The sequence below is a fragment of the Phyllostomus hastatus genome, unplaced genomic scaffold (assembly GCF_019186645.2).
Source record: "Phyllostomus hastatus isolate PE091 unplaced genomic scaffold, TTU_PhHast_1.1 phas_contig_40, whole genome shotgun sequence".
NCBI lineage: Eukaryota > Metazoa > Chordata > Mammalia > Chiroptera > Phyllostomidae > Phyllostomus > Phyllostomus hastatus.
Genome location: NW_025333872.1, coordinates 50,963,796 through 50,978,900, shown reverse-complemented (window position 1 = coordinate 50,978,900; position 15,105 = coordinate 50,963,796). Strand labels below are relative to the sequence as shown.

At 35.2% G+C, this 15,105-nt stretch overlaps 1 protein-coding gene across 1 annotated transcript in view; it reads left to right on the top strand.

The window, feature by feature from the left end:
* ASCC3 (activating signal cointegrator 1 complex subunit 3) overlaps positions 1 to 15,105 on the top strand; it is a 307,023-nt gene that overhangs the window by 149,879 nt on the left and 142,039 nt on the right. Inside the window, exons 15-16 of the mRNA XM_045843194.1 lie at positions 8,264 to 8,455; positions 8,767 to 8,991. Of these exons, the coding sequence (XP_045699150.1) occupies positions 8,264 to 8,455; positions 8,767 to 8,991 (417 nt within the window). The remainder of the gene's footprint in view (positions 1 to 8,263; positions 8,456 to 8,766; positions 8,992 to 15,105) is intronic.

Genomic DNA, 15,105 nt, shown 5'->3' with positions numbered 1-15,105 from the left:
GAATGTAATTTTAGATGAGATCTCCCTCTTGCTAATTAGAGTACTCTCTCTGGGATCTAACTTGTTTCTAAATTGGCTTGTAGTAATATCAGAGTAGCTCATGTGAGAACCAAGACAACCTTTGAAAGGATGATATAACATGGAACCAAGCATGTGGTATTTTTCTTTCTCCCAAGTTAAAGTGAATGATCAAGATGGCCAAAATGACATGGAAATTGGTTATGCAAACTAGGCTAGTCTTTGTGAATTGATTATATACACATGTGCCCCAAACTGTTTTTAGTAGTGGTCACTCAGTAAATATTTACTGAATGTAAGCAACATATCAGTCACTGTAGTAGATCAATAGGTATCACGATAAATAAATTCTATGGTCAACCTGATTAAAGTGAATTAAGGAAGATGTGTTGTATCAGTCAGGATTCAGTAAAGGAAACAAACCACTCTACGTACAATTTGAATAGAAAAGAAATGAGGTACTTGCTAGAATGTTGGTAAGATGGGAAGAGCAGGAGCAATTCATTGGAACTGTTGAATTGAGAACCAATGAATCGCTCCTACTGATGGTGAAATATGCCATTGATGTTTTAGTAGGAATTGCGTTGAATCTATGGATTCCTTTGGGTAGTAGCCACATTTTAATATTGTAAATTCTTCCAGTCCATGAACACAGTGTTAGCCTCCATTTATTTGTTTCTTCCACAGTTTCTTTCTTCAGTGTTCTATAGTTTTCCTAGTACATGTCTTTCACTAGGTTAAAATTTATTCCTAGGTACTTTATTTTTTTGTTGTTATAGTAAATGGGGTTTATTTCCTAGTTTCTCTTTGTGGTACTTTATTGTTGGTGTACAAGAATCCCATCAATTTCTGATTATTGACTTTGTTATATCTGCTACTTTGCCAAATTCACATATTAGGTCTAGTAGTTTTTTGGTGGAGACTATAGGGTTTTCTCTGTACACTCTCATGTTGTCTGTGAATAATGACAGTTTTACTTCCTCCTTTCCAATTTGGATGTCTTTTATTTCTTTTTTCTTGTCTAATAGCTGTGGCTAGAACTTCCAGCACTATGTTGAATAGGAGTGGTGAAAGCAAACACAATTGTCTTGTTCCTGATCTTAAGGGAAATGTTTTAGTTTTTGCCCATTGACTATGATGTTGGTAGTAGGACTCTCCTATATGGCCTTTATTCTGCTGAGCTATGCTCCCTCAATTCCCACTTTGCTGAATGTTTTTATCATAAATGGATAATAGAGAAGCTATAGCCCCTGCTACAGATACCTTTCAACATTCATGAAGAAACCTTGAGTGTACAGAACATCCACTGTAATTTTCTGTCCTCATTTCTCCAAGATCTTTCTTGCCAGCAAAAGACAACAGCAGGAAGATGGTTTCTTCTTTAACTCTGTTGTCTAGTTCTTGCCTGAGTGCATCTAATTAGAAGATTGGATTTTTGCATTCGGTACCCTGACTATAAGAGACCTGAGAAACATAGGTTTTTACCTTCTGGCTCATGTAATACAGGAAGCCCTCACAGAAGGCAGTGGGAGTCTTGTGCTGATTAATATTCTTTGTTTTAATTGGGAATGGAAATATATTCAGGAAGAAAAAGTAGCTGTCCCTTTACCTTTATGGAGTTTATGTTTTGGCAGGACAGAAAGATTAATCAACTAATTACATTATTTTAATTGAATTTTTATAAACAATAAAGAGGGACAAAGTGCTAAGAGAAAGTAAATCTTACCTAGACCGATAGTGTTAGAGGGGGGCTTAGCTAACAAAATGACTTTTAAGCTAAGATTGGGAGGTTAGGATTTTACACAGCCAAAAGTATAGCAGTAGGGTGTTCTAGGAAAAGTTTCAGACAAAAGAAAATAGCACATTGAAGGAAGTGGGTAAAATCAGAATTACTAAAACATAGAGAATGATGGGGAGTGGCAAATGGCAGGTTTATAGCAATGACTAGACTGTGAGGGCTTTGTATATCATGTTACAGATTTGGTGTTTTATCTTAAAAGCGATGAATTATGATTAGAAGAATTTGAGGAAGAAAGTGGTATGATCACAATTGTATGTTAAAAAAATAGATCATTAAACACAGGCAGGGCAAATGAAAATGGGAACACCAGTTAGATTTGATGATAGTTAGAGATGTTGATTTGTTAGGAATACTGGGAAACCATATTGCTAGGACTAGGTGATTAATGGGCTGTGGATAGTTGAGGAAGAAAGATCTGGAAGTTTCTGTGTTCTAAAAGATGTTTGGCTTGCATTGTTGATGAGTAGTTGGGTCATTTATGAAGAAAAAGAGTAGTAGAGAAAGATTTGCTCAATGGAAGAACATGCTGAGTTTGAGATACCTGGGATATTTAGAGATGGAGAGTAAACAGTTGGATTAATAAAAGGAACACAGTCTGTTGTAGAGTGGGGAAACTACAGGAGTGGATATGAGTGGTGAAAGAGCCTAGGACTAATCTTGAGGAATTCTAGTATTTAATGATCACCTAGAGAAGAATGAGCCAAAAAAGGAGACTTGAAGGCACTAGAGTGAACCCCAAGCAAGCATAAGATAATGTGACTGAGGAAAAGGAAAAGAGTGATTCAAAGAGGAGAAAGTGATCATCTGTATGTAGTACTGCTGTGAGAGGTCAAGTAATGCGAGGGTCACAAAACGTTCACTGTACTTAGCAACAGGGATATTGGTGACCTTATGTAGAGCCTTTCTCATTTACTTAGTGGAAAACGAAAAACAGATCAAGTTGGCTGATGATTATAGGTGTCAGTACTGAGAAGCTACTTTATATACAAAAGGAAAATGGATGGTACCTAGAAGATATGAAACAGTGTGCAGAAAGGTAGACATTTTATTTTTTTTAAGGTGGAAGTGATGTTTATATTGTCTGGGAACAATTCAAGAAAGAGTGAGAAAGGATTGAAGTTGATCAATTTTATAGGAAAGAAACGGATGGAGTCAGGATACTTCTATTATAATGGAATTGGGAAAATTAAAAAGGTGGGTTCTGATGCAAATACATTTGAGGTATATGGCAGGAAGGTGAGAATGTTTTCTTTGATGGGATGCATTTTCTTTATGAAATAGATGTTAAGGTCATTCCCTGAGAGTCAAGGGTAATGAGGTGATCAGTAGTTAGTGGAGAGAAAATAAGTGCCTAATGTAGACATTGTGAGACATGTGAGAACTGACTATAAGACATCGAAGAATTGCTGTCTGATGTTAAGGGCTTGTGGAGATTGTGATCATGGATTTAAAATGTTCTCAAGTCTCCCTTGTATGTAATTTTTCTTAACCACTTTTGCCAGTCTGTTAATAGCAGAAAGGCTCTATTATCTAAACTGGGTAAAGAACTAGAATAAGGACTGGAGTGTGGATTGGGAGTGGGAGGGGAGGTACTAATAAATAGAATGAAAGTAGAGAAATTGTGATTGGAAGTGTTATTTAAAAATGAGCTTATAAAAATTAGTTGGGCAAGTTTGAATTATAGGAAACCTTCAATCAGAAGTGGAGATGCTTTTACTAGTGATTTTAAAAGTGGTACAGTTGTGATTGATGACAAGTCTAGGATATAATCATTGGTCAGCTGAGTTGGGACAGAGGCCATGGGAATTGGAGGTTGAGGAGCTTGGTGTCCACATAGAAAATACTGTCACCTAGGATGATGGCAGGAATTGGGATGGACAGAAGACAAGGAGCCATGGGTATCAAGTCTTCACCCGATAAGCTTGGGTGACAGAGCCAAATATACTGAACCTTAAAAGAACAGAGGTTTTTATAAAAGGTTAGTACACACTGGTTGGGAAATGGTGACGGGGAAGAGAGACCTCATCTCCCGTCACTTGAGAGGAATGCATGGGAAGTGGAGTCCACGGAGGAGAGACAAGTTTCAGTTAAGGCAAGGTGGGAAAATAGATGGATATAGTTTGCTGGCCCCTGAGTGGTGGTTCCAGAGAGTGGAGTGGAGAATTTCATATCTAGAGTGGAAAAAACAGTACAGAGGATAAGGAATTGAGTCAAGAACAAAAAAATACCAGTTGTTAGGGAGCCAGTAGTACAGTACATCATCAGTTCCCACTGCCTGTTTCCATGTCAGATATCAAAATCAGAATCTCTGACACAAAGGCTCTAAAATTTTTAACATGATCCTCAGAAATTCTGCTCATAGCAAGGTTTAATTGATCTAGTTAACAGATAACTAATGGACTTTATGCTGATACGGGGAGGGACAGGTTTCCTGCCTGCCTCATCAGGGACAGAGCATTGCCAGTTATGGTTCTCTTGGCAAAAACGCCAGAGGACCAATCTTAGATGTCTGTGTGAACACAGTTTAAAGTGGAATAAACCTTTAAAACAGAGAGAACAGAAGTGGTAGGAAAGATGGCATATTATATTCCTTAGATCTCTAAACTCTAAGGTACTGGTTTATGTTCCTAGCATGTAAGCAGGTCTGTCATACTCTGATTAGCTTTATAATCATTACATGATAAAAACATAACAAAGATGAGAGCTCTATAATACTTTTTCTAATACTGATAAAGCATGCTAATAATTGTGAGAAAGAATGGTGTCATTTGGGAGAAAATATTTGCCTCCTCCCAATTAAATTTTAGTTTTTATAATGGCAGTCAGTTTTTCCTCATGGATTTGAAATTACCCACAGTGAAGCGTACCTTATCAAGACATATTACGTCAGAAGGCTTACAAAAGTCACTGTACATCATTTATGCAATTTCGTCATACTCTTTTATTCACGGTTTGTGTCTGAGCTGAAGGTCTTGCATGTGTTTTGGTCTTATGTTGAATAAAACAAATTTGTTCTCCTTTGATATCCCCAGTTGCTTGCTGCCAGTCTTTTTAATCCAGTTTTTTAATCATAAATTTGTGTTAGTTTGGAAGTCAGCTTTTGGAAGTGGTTCTGTTTTAATCTTACTCATTGATTTTCCATTTCATGAGTAGGAAAAAGATCTGGAAGGAAGCCCTGCATGCTTTCATGGGGAGAAAAGAACGTAGTGCCCTCTGTGTGCTGACGGACTATTTGAGCAGTTGTCCATTCCATTCCAATCTGACTGACTGCCAAAGCCTTGTTTGGGAAGTTCACCTGTGAAAACTGGAAGCGCAAAGCCAGAGGAAACCAAGCTTAGACAATGCTTAAACTACACAGACCTGACTCCCTTTACTTGTCACAGCTGGTGTTCTTTTGGGGCTGAATTCCCATGTCTAGAAACATTTATCCAGTGAGTATAGTATTGGATCTTTACTGGCCTCCTTAAAGAACCCAATGCTCTGTTCAGAGAATGTGAACAAGATAAACTGTTATCTCTGCAGCTAGGCAGAGGATAGCAGAGCCTGGATTCCAGGGAAGGCTTGCCCTGGGAAACAAGGTAGAAAACTGATAATCTGGATACTTCAGAAAGCAGCAGGTATCTTGTAATAAATTTAGCCGCATAAGTCATGATCTTAACCACTTCTTCTCCATTCACTTCTCCAAGCAAGACTCCTGTTAAAAAGCTTCTTATGTTTATATTTCTTTCAAGGGAAGGTTTTGTATATACGTGTGTGTAAGTTTTAGTGTGAACAGATTGGATAATGTTAGACACACTTTTATGTGTCTTGCTCTCTTCATTTTATATGTATGTCAAGGACATATTTCCAAATAAACACAGAAAGACCTGATCCTGGAAACAACTTCCTTACCAACTATATAGAATGCTACAATATGGACATTATCATAATTCACTTACCCAGTCCTATGTTGATGGATACTTTGTTGTTTTCAGTTATTTTTTATTGTTAAAAGTGCTATAGTAAAAAATTCTTGCTCATACTCTTGGCAGTTGTGAGATGTCCTTTGGGAAAATTTCTGGCAGTGGAGTTTATTCATCAACATGGTACATGCATTTAAAATTTTGGTAAATATTCCTTATTGCCCATTAGGGAGATTGTTCCAATTTACACTTTTTCAAATCATAACTTTGAGGAAATCACTTTGCTCACATAACTGTCAGCACTGGGCGATGTAAGAGTTTTTAAGTTTATGACAGATTAATAAGCAGAAAAAATGGTACTTTATTATTATTTTAACTGATATTTCTTTAGGAGTGAAACTGAGCACTTTGCATATTGGCCATTTGAATTTGTTTTTCCATAAATTATGTGTTCATATCCTTGGCCCATTGTGTTTTAAATTGCATGCACTGTCGTATGTGTTACAGATATTTTTTCTTGTTAATGTTTTGATTATTTGTTTATATATATTTTTACTATGCTGGAGTTTTTATCAACTTACAGTCTTTGGGCTTTGTCTTGCTTATAGTGGCCACCTTACTTCATCCCTGATGTTCTCCAGCCTTTTTTAAAATTTAATTTAATTTAATTTATATTGTTAGATCTTTAATCTATCTGCCCAAAACTTATTTCATAAAGTAATGGAACCATTATCTTTTTTGGAGTATTCCCCGTTTCTTCTATTGATTTTTAAACTTAATATAACATACAAAATTCTTCTTTTTGCTTGACCTTGGCCACGAAAGAGCTCTGTTATATTCTAGCAAATACTCCACAGCAGGCTTTATCCCAGGTCATCCCATATTCATGGGATTGACAATGACTAACTCATGTTTGAAAAGAGGAAAGTGGTGGCAATATGATCCAAATATAGTTAATCATGAAGTATATGTATGATATGATTTCTGAGAGGCCAACCACTCTGCACAAACATCAAGTGAGAATATACTGCCCTTGAAGAAGATAGCCTTTTTGTATACATGTATTTGTTTGAGTCTCCGTCTCAAAATGGATGTTGTTATTTACCTGGCTGACCACTAGATGGTGGGATTTGTTAATGTATTACCATCCAATTTATATTTGAAGCAGACTTCAGGGAGTGCTATTTTCTTGTATTATTTCCTTAGTTAATTATTATTAACATAGAAATTTAAAATTTTAAGTGACCTTAGCAATAAGCAATGTGCCTAAGCAATGTGCAATAAGCAAAGTCTGCACTAGAACCTCAGACTCCTGAAATCCCGCCCTGTGCCACTGTAGTGTTCCTTACATAAGAACTGTGAAAAACTGTTTCAAAAGAAGCTATTGAAATGTTTGTGATGAAAATATCTGAGCAGTAGCTCAAACACACTACATGCGATGCCCACACAGAAGCTTTGACTGTATAAACACTTACGTTAATCTAAAGTCTATAATTTTGCAGAAAAATTTTCTCCCATCATGTAGTGAGTCTTCATTGAATTTTGTAAAATCCACTTTAGCATTTACACAGACTGTGGATAAGTGGACCATATCCCACAACTGACCTCGGACCAGGTCAAAGAGCAGACACCAGAAGTGAAGGTAGTGCATTCAGGGCAGCTGTGTTGAGCTAAGGCAGATGTCAGTGCCCTCCCATCAGAGATCTCCAGGAACATAAGGGTCGGTGAACACAGTAGGTTTATTGGCTCATTGCTGTGATGAAGAGTTTATGCCATGCAGAACCGTGGAGCATTTCAGTAAGAGGAAAAAAGGCTCCCAAGACAGTGTGGGTGTGGATTAGAGTGTCATGCTAAGGTGAGTGTCGATTTGTCAGAAAGGGGACATAGAGAAAAAGTTGGCCCTTGTGACTAGCTAAGTGAGGTTAGTGGATAGATATGATTTCTGTAGGGCCTTGCATTGTAAGGACTGTGGTCTTTACTTGGAATGAGGTGGAAGCCACTGAGATTTATGCTTATCTTAATAGAATGTGTTTGGAAGGGTAGAAAATTGATTGTAAGAACAGGACATCTGCATGAGAAAAACACTTGCTTTTGACTTCCTTCTTTTGGATTCTGTACCATGGTTGGGATTACATATTTTTTAAACAAATAAAATATAATTTTTAATAACTTTGTATAAACCATTGTATACTAATACTTAGTAAGACCTTAAGATGCTTAAAAATGCCCTGATTGGTGTGGCTTAGTTGATTGGGCACTGTCCTGTTAAGCAAAAAGTCACTGGTTCGATTCCCAGTCAGGGCACATGCTTGGGTTGCAGTCCCATCTGTCCCTGGTTGGTGTGTGTGAGAAGCAACTGATCGATGTTCCTCTTCATCTTTTTTCTCCCTCCCTTCTCCTCTCTCTAAAAATAATAAATAAAACCTTTTTTTAAAATGCTTAAAAATAATTTTATGCTCTTTGATAAACTCATTCAATGAAAGGCTAAATAACATCCCTTTTAGATGCTAAAATTTTTTATGTTTTGTTTATATCTCTCTAGGTGCAAAAGTCAAGAAATAGGCAAGTGCGAGAATTATTCCCAGATGGTTTTAGTATTCATCATGCAGGAATGCTTCGGCAGGACAGAAATTTGGTTGAAAACTTGTTTTCTAATGGGCATATCAAAGTCCTAGTCTGTACAGCCACATTAGCCTGGGGTGTCAATCTTCCTGCACATGCTGTTATTATTAAGGTAAGAGCTTACCTTCCTTTGCACATGGATTTGTGACATCTTAAAACAAACCTGTGGATTAATTTATTTAGAAAAATATTGTGATACGGCTGCTTCACTGACTTTGAATGTTATTTATACAAGGACAGAATTATTTTCTCAAAAAAAATCTAGTTTATATTGTGAAAATTTAACTCTATCACAGATGATGAAAGGATTAGTTAAAGTACACTTTTGAGATCTTGCCATATTTGCCTAATTTCAGTATTCAGCTCACCGGGATTATATTTGTGTGTATTTATGTTAATTTTTATTAACTTTTCCTTATCTAGGGAACACAAATATATGATGCAAAAAGAGGCTCCTTTGTTGACCTTGGAATATTAGATGTCATGCAGATATTTGGTCGAGCTGGAAGACCACAATTTGACAGATTTGGGGAAGGAATCATCATAACAACACATGATAAACTCAGCCATTACCTCACTTTGCTCACTCAACAAAACCCAATTGAGAGTCAGTTTCTGGAAAGCCTTGCAGATAACCTGAATGCAGAGGTAAGATCTAATGTGTGAAAGGCTGGCAAAAAATCATTAGCTGCAAGGATGACTAAGTAAAATAAAGGTTGACTATTTTAAAGTATTTAGTTAGGACAATAGCTTATTCCATTAGACAGCCATAAGACACAACAAACCAAATGGCAATATTGTTGATTAGTTCACAGCAGCACAGAATGCAAATGATAACTGATAGGAACTCATTGCTCAAAGATTATATGCTTTTTAAAATAGAATCTATTGGGATGACACTGTTAATAAAATCATATAGGTTTTGCGTGCACAGTTCTATAATACATTATCTGTACATTGTATCATATGTTTATCACCCCAAGTCAAGTCTTCCATCACCATTTATCTTCCATTTTTCCTCTTCTACCTCCCCTCACAACCCCTTTCCTTAGACAGTCACCGTACTATTTGTCTGTGTCTATGAGTCTTTCTTTTTGCTTTCCTTAATCTCTTTTCCCTTCTCACCCAGCCCTTAATCCCCTTCCCTCCGACAGCTGTCAGTCTGTTCTCTGTATCCATGAGTCTGTCTCCACTTTGTTAGTTATTTTTTCATTAGATTCCACATATAAGTGAAATTATATGGTATTTGTCTTTCTCTGACTAGTTTATTTCAGTTGTTATAATACCCTCCAGGTCCATCCATGCTGTCACAAAAGTAAGATTTCCTTCTTTTGTGTGGCTGAGTAAGTATCCCATTGGGTGATTGTACCACAGCTTTTTTTATCCACTCATCTCCTGATAGGTACTTGGGCTGCTTCCAAATCTTGGATATTGTAAATAACACTGCAGTGAACATAGGGGTGTATATATTCTTTTGAATTAGTGTTTTGGGTTTCTTCAAATATATTCCCAGAAGTGCAATTGCTGTGGGTCATAAAGCAGTTCCATTTTTAATTTTTTTGGATTGAGTTTTATACATTCCTTATATGTTTTGGATATAGTCAATTAATACTTAACAAAGGAGGCAAAAAATACACTGGGGTAAAGATAATCTATTCAATAAATGGTGTTGGGTCAATTGCATAGATATGTGCAAATAAAGTGAAACTAGACCACCTTTTTACACCATACACAAGAATAAACTCAAAATGGATTAAAGACTTAAATGTTTGACTTGAAACCATAAAAATCCTAGAAGAAAACATAGACAAGAAAATATCGGATATTTCTTGTAGCAGTATTTTTTCTGATATGTCTCCTTGGGCAAAGGAAATAAAAGAAAAAAGAAACAAATGGGACTACCTCAAACTAAAAACATTTTGAACAGCAAAGAAAACCATGAACAAAATGAAAAGACAGCCCTAACCAGTATGGTTCAGTTGGTTGGGCATCCCGCAAAGCCAAAGGTTCAGTCCCAGGTCAGGGCACATGCCTGGGTTAAGACTTTGGTCCCTAGTCAGAGGGCTTACGAGAGGCAACTGATGGTTGGTTCTCTCTCACATCAATGCTTCTCTCCCTTTCTTTCTCCCTCCCTTCCCCTCTCTCTAAAATGAATAAGTAAAGTCATTTTAAAAAAAAATGAAAAAGAGCCCACAGAATGGGAGAACTTATTCACCAAAACCATATACTTTTAAATTATGAGGTTTTGTAATGCGGCAGAAATCTAACCACGCCTAATATAAACCAAGGAAACAAACAGCAATTACAACTAACATATCTGTATCATACTTTTGCAAGTTGTTTTATAAAATATTTTTAAAGTTTTTACAAGATTTATAAAAGTCCTTTATCTTCTATCACTTGATTAACTTTGTTATACAAAATATGACTACTCAACTATTAGTGTTTTATGTGTGTATGTGTGTTTTGTGTTAAGATTCAAGTAACAGACCCTAGAATCCTAGTTAACTGGGAAACAACTGGTAAAGTGAATAAACTTTCATAATATAAGAGTTTATGTGTCAGACATTCAAATAAGGTTTTACTGTTTTCATGACACTTTTAATTATTGCTCTAGCATTTAATACTTTTCTATTTCTCTGTCCATTTTTCCTTTTAAAGTTGACTCAAATAATTTTTGGAAGTAGAAAGGGTATAAATATTAAAGAGATGAATAAATGAAATATTTACTATCAAATATTACTTGTCTGCAGGTCCTATATACCAAGTACTTCTTAAATACCTTATGGAAATTTCACTTACATTCTATTTATGTTATTTACAAGCTTTTTAGAGGATGAAAAACAATCATTTTTCAGTCCCCTCCATTAAGGAGCAAAAAGTCCAAGGGGAGAAAAAGATGAGAAAAAACCCAAAACCCAGAATACAATACTGTTTATAGAAGGATTCAGATAAGGAGAAAGTACTTTTGGCCCCAGGCTACCAGAAAAGGCTTTGCTTGTGAAGATGGTAAAACTTGACCTGGGTTTGGAAGAATAGATAAGGTTTGGAAGATATGGTCAGAAGTTAGAAAAAGTCATGGAAAATGCTGGTTTCTAATAGTATAATTACAAGAAAATAGAAAAGATTAGGAAATCAGTTTTGCCTCCAGAGAAAATAAAATAGCTTAGTCTCCATCACCTGCTATGATTGCATGGTTTAAATAAGTAGGTCTTGGTCAGCAGTATTCATGATGGAATAGTCTATTGTACAAAGATAGTAATAGCAGCAGTCAACTGAGGACCTGCTAAATGCCGGAGACTGCTGGGTGCTCTTTGTGTCCTTCCTCACACTCTCAGTATTTCTGCTCAGCAGATAGGATTGTCCTCAAAGAGATATGCAACTGACCCAAAGGTCATTCAACTACTAATTTTTGAAACTAGTGTTTACACTCAGGTCTGTGTAACTCTAAACCTAGTCTTTCCATTATAGCCTAGGTGTCTGTTATATTGAAATGTAGTAAGTTAAAGGCGAATACATTTCTCTGTGTTAATACCCAACATTTGCCTTCTTCTAAGACCAGGAATAAACATTTTCCAAATTGATAGTCATAATTTCTCTGGCTTACAGTAAAATCAAGGCTCTTTTGTGCAATTTTTCTAGAAAAAACATATCAAGGAAGATTATATCCTCATAAACTTAAAATTACTGTCCTTGATAGCTTTTTGTAAGTGGCAAAGTAAACACAATATGGTGATGTTATTACGCAGAAGACACAGGTGAATAAATCACCGCTCTTGTCCTCAAGGAACTCTTTCTTCCTAGGGACTCTAAAATGCCATCAGTGAAACTCTTTAGTCAAGTCCTGAGATATTAAAAATAAATTGTAGTCCTTAGATTCATCTATCATAAAGTACTTGTTAGGTATATCATTTTCAGAAAGACTAACTTTAACCATTAATTCCATTTAATACCATAAATGGCATTTAAATAATAAAATATATACCTTGAAAATTTTAGCTAATGTAGTGAAGTTTAACCATTTTTTTCTGTGCATAAAATTTCTTTTTCATATTGTGGTCTACTGAATAACTCCCAATTAAAGTAAAATTTCTCCTTAAGGAAAGAAACTCTCTTAAATTGTATTTGAGTGTGAAATTAAATTTAGTAATCTGTGGAAATCAAGTGTGAAATTAGTTTATAAAAAGAATGTGGGCTGTGTCCTTAAGGTAATGGATTTTTAAGACTTTAGAGTCCTCGAATCTTTGCAAGACTACACAGTGACAGTGATCAACATAAAGGTCATGTTAGATTAGCAGTGTTGCTTCTACTAATATCTTTGATAACATGAATATCAGTCTAAACCATTAGTTTAGAAGAACCAGAGAAAGTATTACATCAATTTTAGTGCAAACATTTTATGAGGCATCTTTGCTGATTGATGCATAAGGGGCTGAGTTTTTAATGCTAATGCCAAAAGGTCACTAATCCCAGCCCTGGGTAAAGCTACTTAATTTTGCACTGAGAGAAAAACAAGCAAGTTTGAGGCTTGTTACAATTTATTTGGCAGACACTCCTGGGTACTTTCTCTGCCAGCTCCCTGTAGTCTATACTTTAAAGTATGTTAATCTTCCTCTATAACCATACATACATCTTTGTATAGAGCTCCTTCCATCCCTGCAGGACATAGTACAAACACCTTGTCCTTGGATTTAAGGCCTCCACAGTCTGACCAGCCATCCCAATTCTGGTTCTGGTTACTCTCCAGCACAGATCTTCTGCTCTAGACAGTCACTTGTTTACTCACTTCTCCTGTCAAGCCTAATTTTCCTGTTTATAAAAGGAGGATAATGGATTTTTGTAAAAATTTAACAAATGCCTGTGCCTACTTGGTACTCAGTGAAAGACTGTATCACCATCAGCTGACAGTTTCTTGATTCTGAGCCCCGCCTATACTTACTGTCAACATTCACATTTTAGTTGAATACATAACTGAATGAGTGGTAGCATAAATGTTTTTTCATGTATAAGTATATCTAAAAACTACTTCAGTGGGATTATATTTGCTTATTTAATTTTATATGATTTCAACTAATTTAAAATCATACAAATAAGCAGTTAAAATAACTTTAAAGACTAAAGTTTAAGTAAGTAAATTAGATACAAAGTGACACTCTGAGTCTTACCTCTAAATTACTAAATCTGTGATTTTTTTTTCCCCTAACAGACCTTAAAGCTCTATTACACTATATACTAACAGCATTTTTATAAGTTTCACATCTTTGGTGTTCTTTAAAGGAATTTTTGAATACATATTATGTGCTAGGCACTGTAGTAGTGGTTTCATATATGTTATCTTAATTCATTATATGTGTCTCATCTACAAGACCAGGGAACTTTTTGAGATGATGGACCATGTTCTATTTGTTACTGTATCCATTGTGCTTTATGTAGTAAGTCTTATACTGAATTACTATGTGATTACTGAGATGAATGGATAAATTTCAAAGAAATACTGTGAAAAATACTTATTTTATAAAAGGCTCCTATACTAAGTAGCCACTAGGTGACAGCAAATATTTATAGGTAAATTTTAATATTTGATACTAGTGGCATTCTAGGATTAATCTCAAAATGTTATTGATGTACCATCATAAATTTCCATTCTTTTTCCTTGGTAGTCTGTTTCTTTTTAGTGAACATTTAGAAGATGGCACTTCTTGAACTAGTCTTTGATTCCTGCTTTCTCCTTTCTTTTTAATCTTATCATCACTGTCAGTAGATAATTACTAATGTTAATTTATTGTGTCTAATTTTGAAAATAATAAGAAAATTTTATAAAAAATTTCTTCTCAGGAGTTGCATGATATTTTAAAATATCTATAGGTCATAAGGGAATTTACACAATTTTGGCTGTCAAATAATAGAATCTCAAATGAGGGACACTGTTAAACTAGTGTCCCTTACCTGAGCACACTAGAAAATGTTTAACTGTCTTATTGGAAAGTATTTAGGAATTTGCACAAATCCGTCATTAGCTTACATTTTAGTTTCTGTTACTCTTCATTTTGTAGCAAATCTCACAGTTCACATTTTAGGAAATGTATATATTTACTTCTGTTATGACTGGTTTAGTCATTTGTAAATATGTTAGTGAAAATGTATTCTTCCAGCTTTATGGAGATATAATTGACATATGTATAAGTTTAAGGTGTTCAGTGCAATAAATTGATAAATGTATATATTTTGAAATGTTTACCATAATGGTTAGTAAATACATCCTTCTTCTCACATAATGATCATTTTGTTGTTATTAAGAGAACATTAAAGCTCTACTTTCATTGCAACTTCAAGTACACAGTGCAGTATTAACTATAGTCATCCTGCTGTATGTTAAAGCCCCAGAATTTATTCTTTTTATTACTGAAAGTTTGTATACCTTGAACACCTCCCCATTTTCCCCTTCACCCAGCCACTGGAAGTCACCATTCTGCTCTATTTCAGTGAGTTCTATGTTTTTAGGTTTTCCATATAAGTGAAATCATCTAGTATTTATCTTTCTTTGTCTGACATTTTTTAAGTTAGTGTAAATTTAAAAGCCAACAGTCACATTCTGCCTTATCATTTTTATTTTTGGTCATTTCTCTATTTAATAGCATAATATGATTATAATTACATATACTCCTATATCTTTAACTAACTACAGATAGCTATACATTTACATATTTATTTCACAGAGTTAGTTACAATGAATTTAAAATTATAATATGGGAATGAAACAAA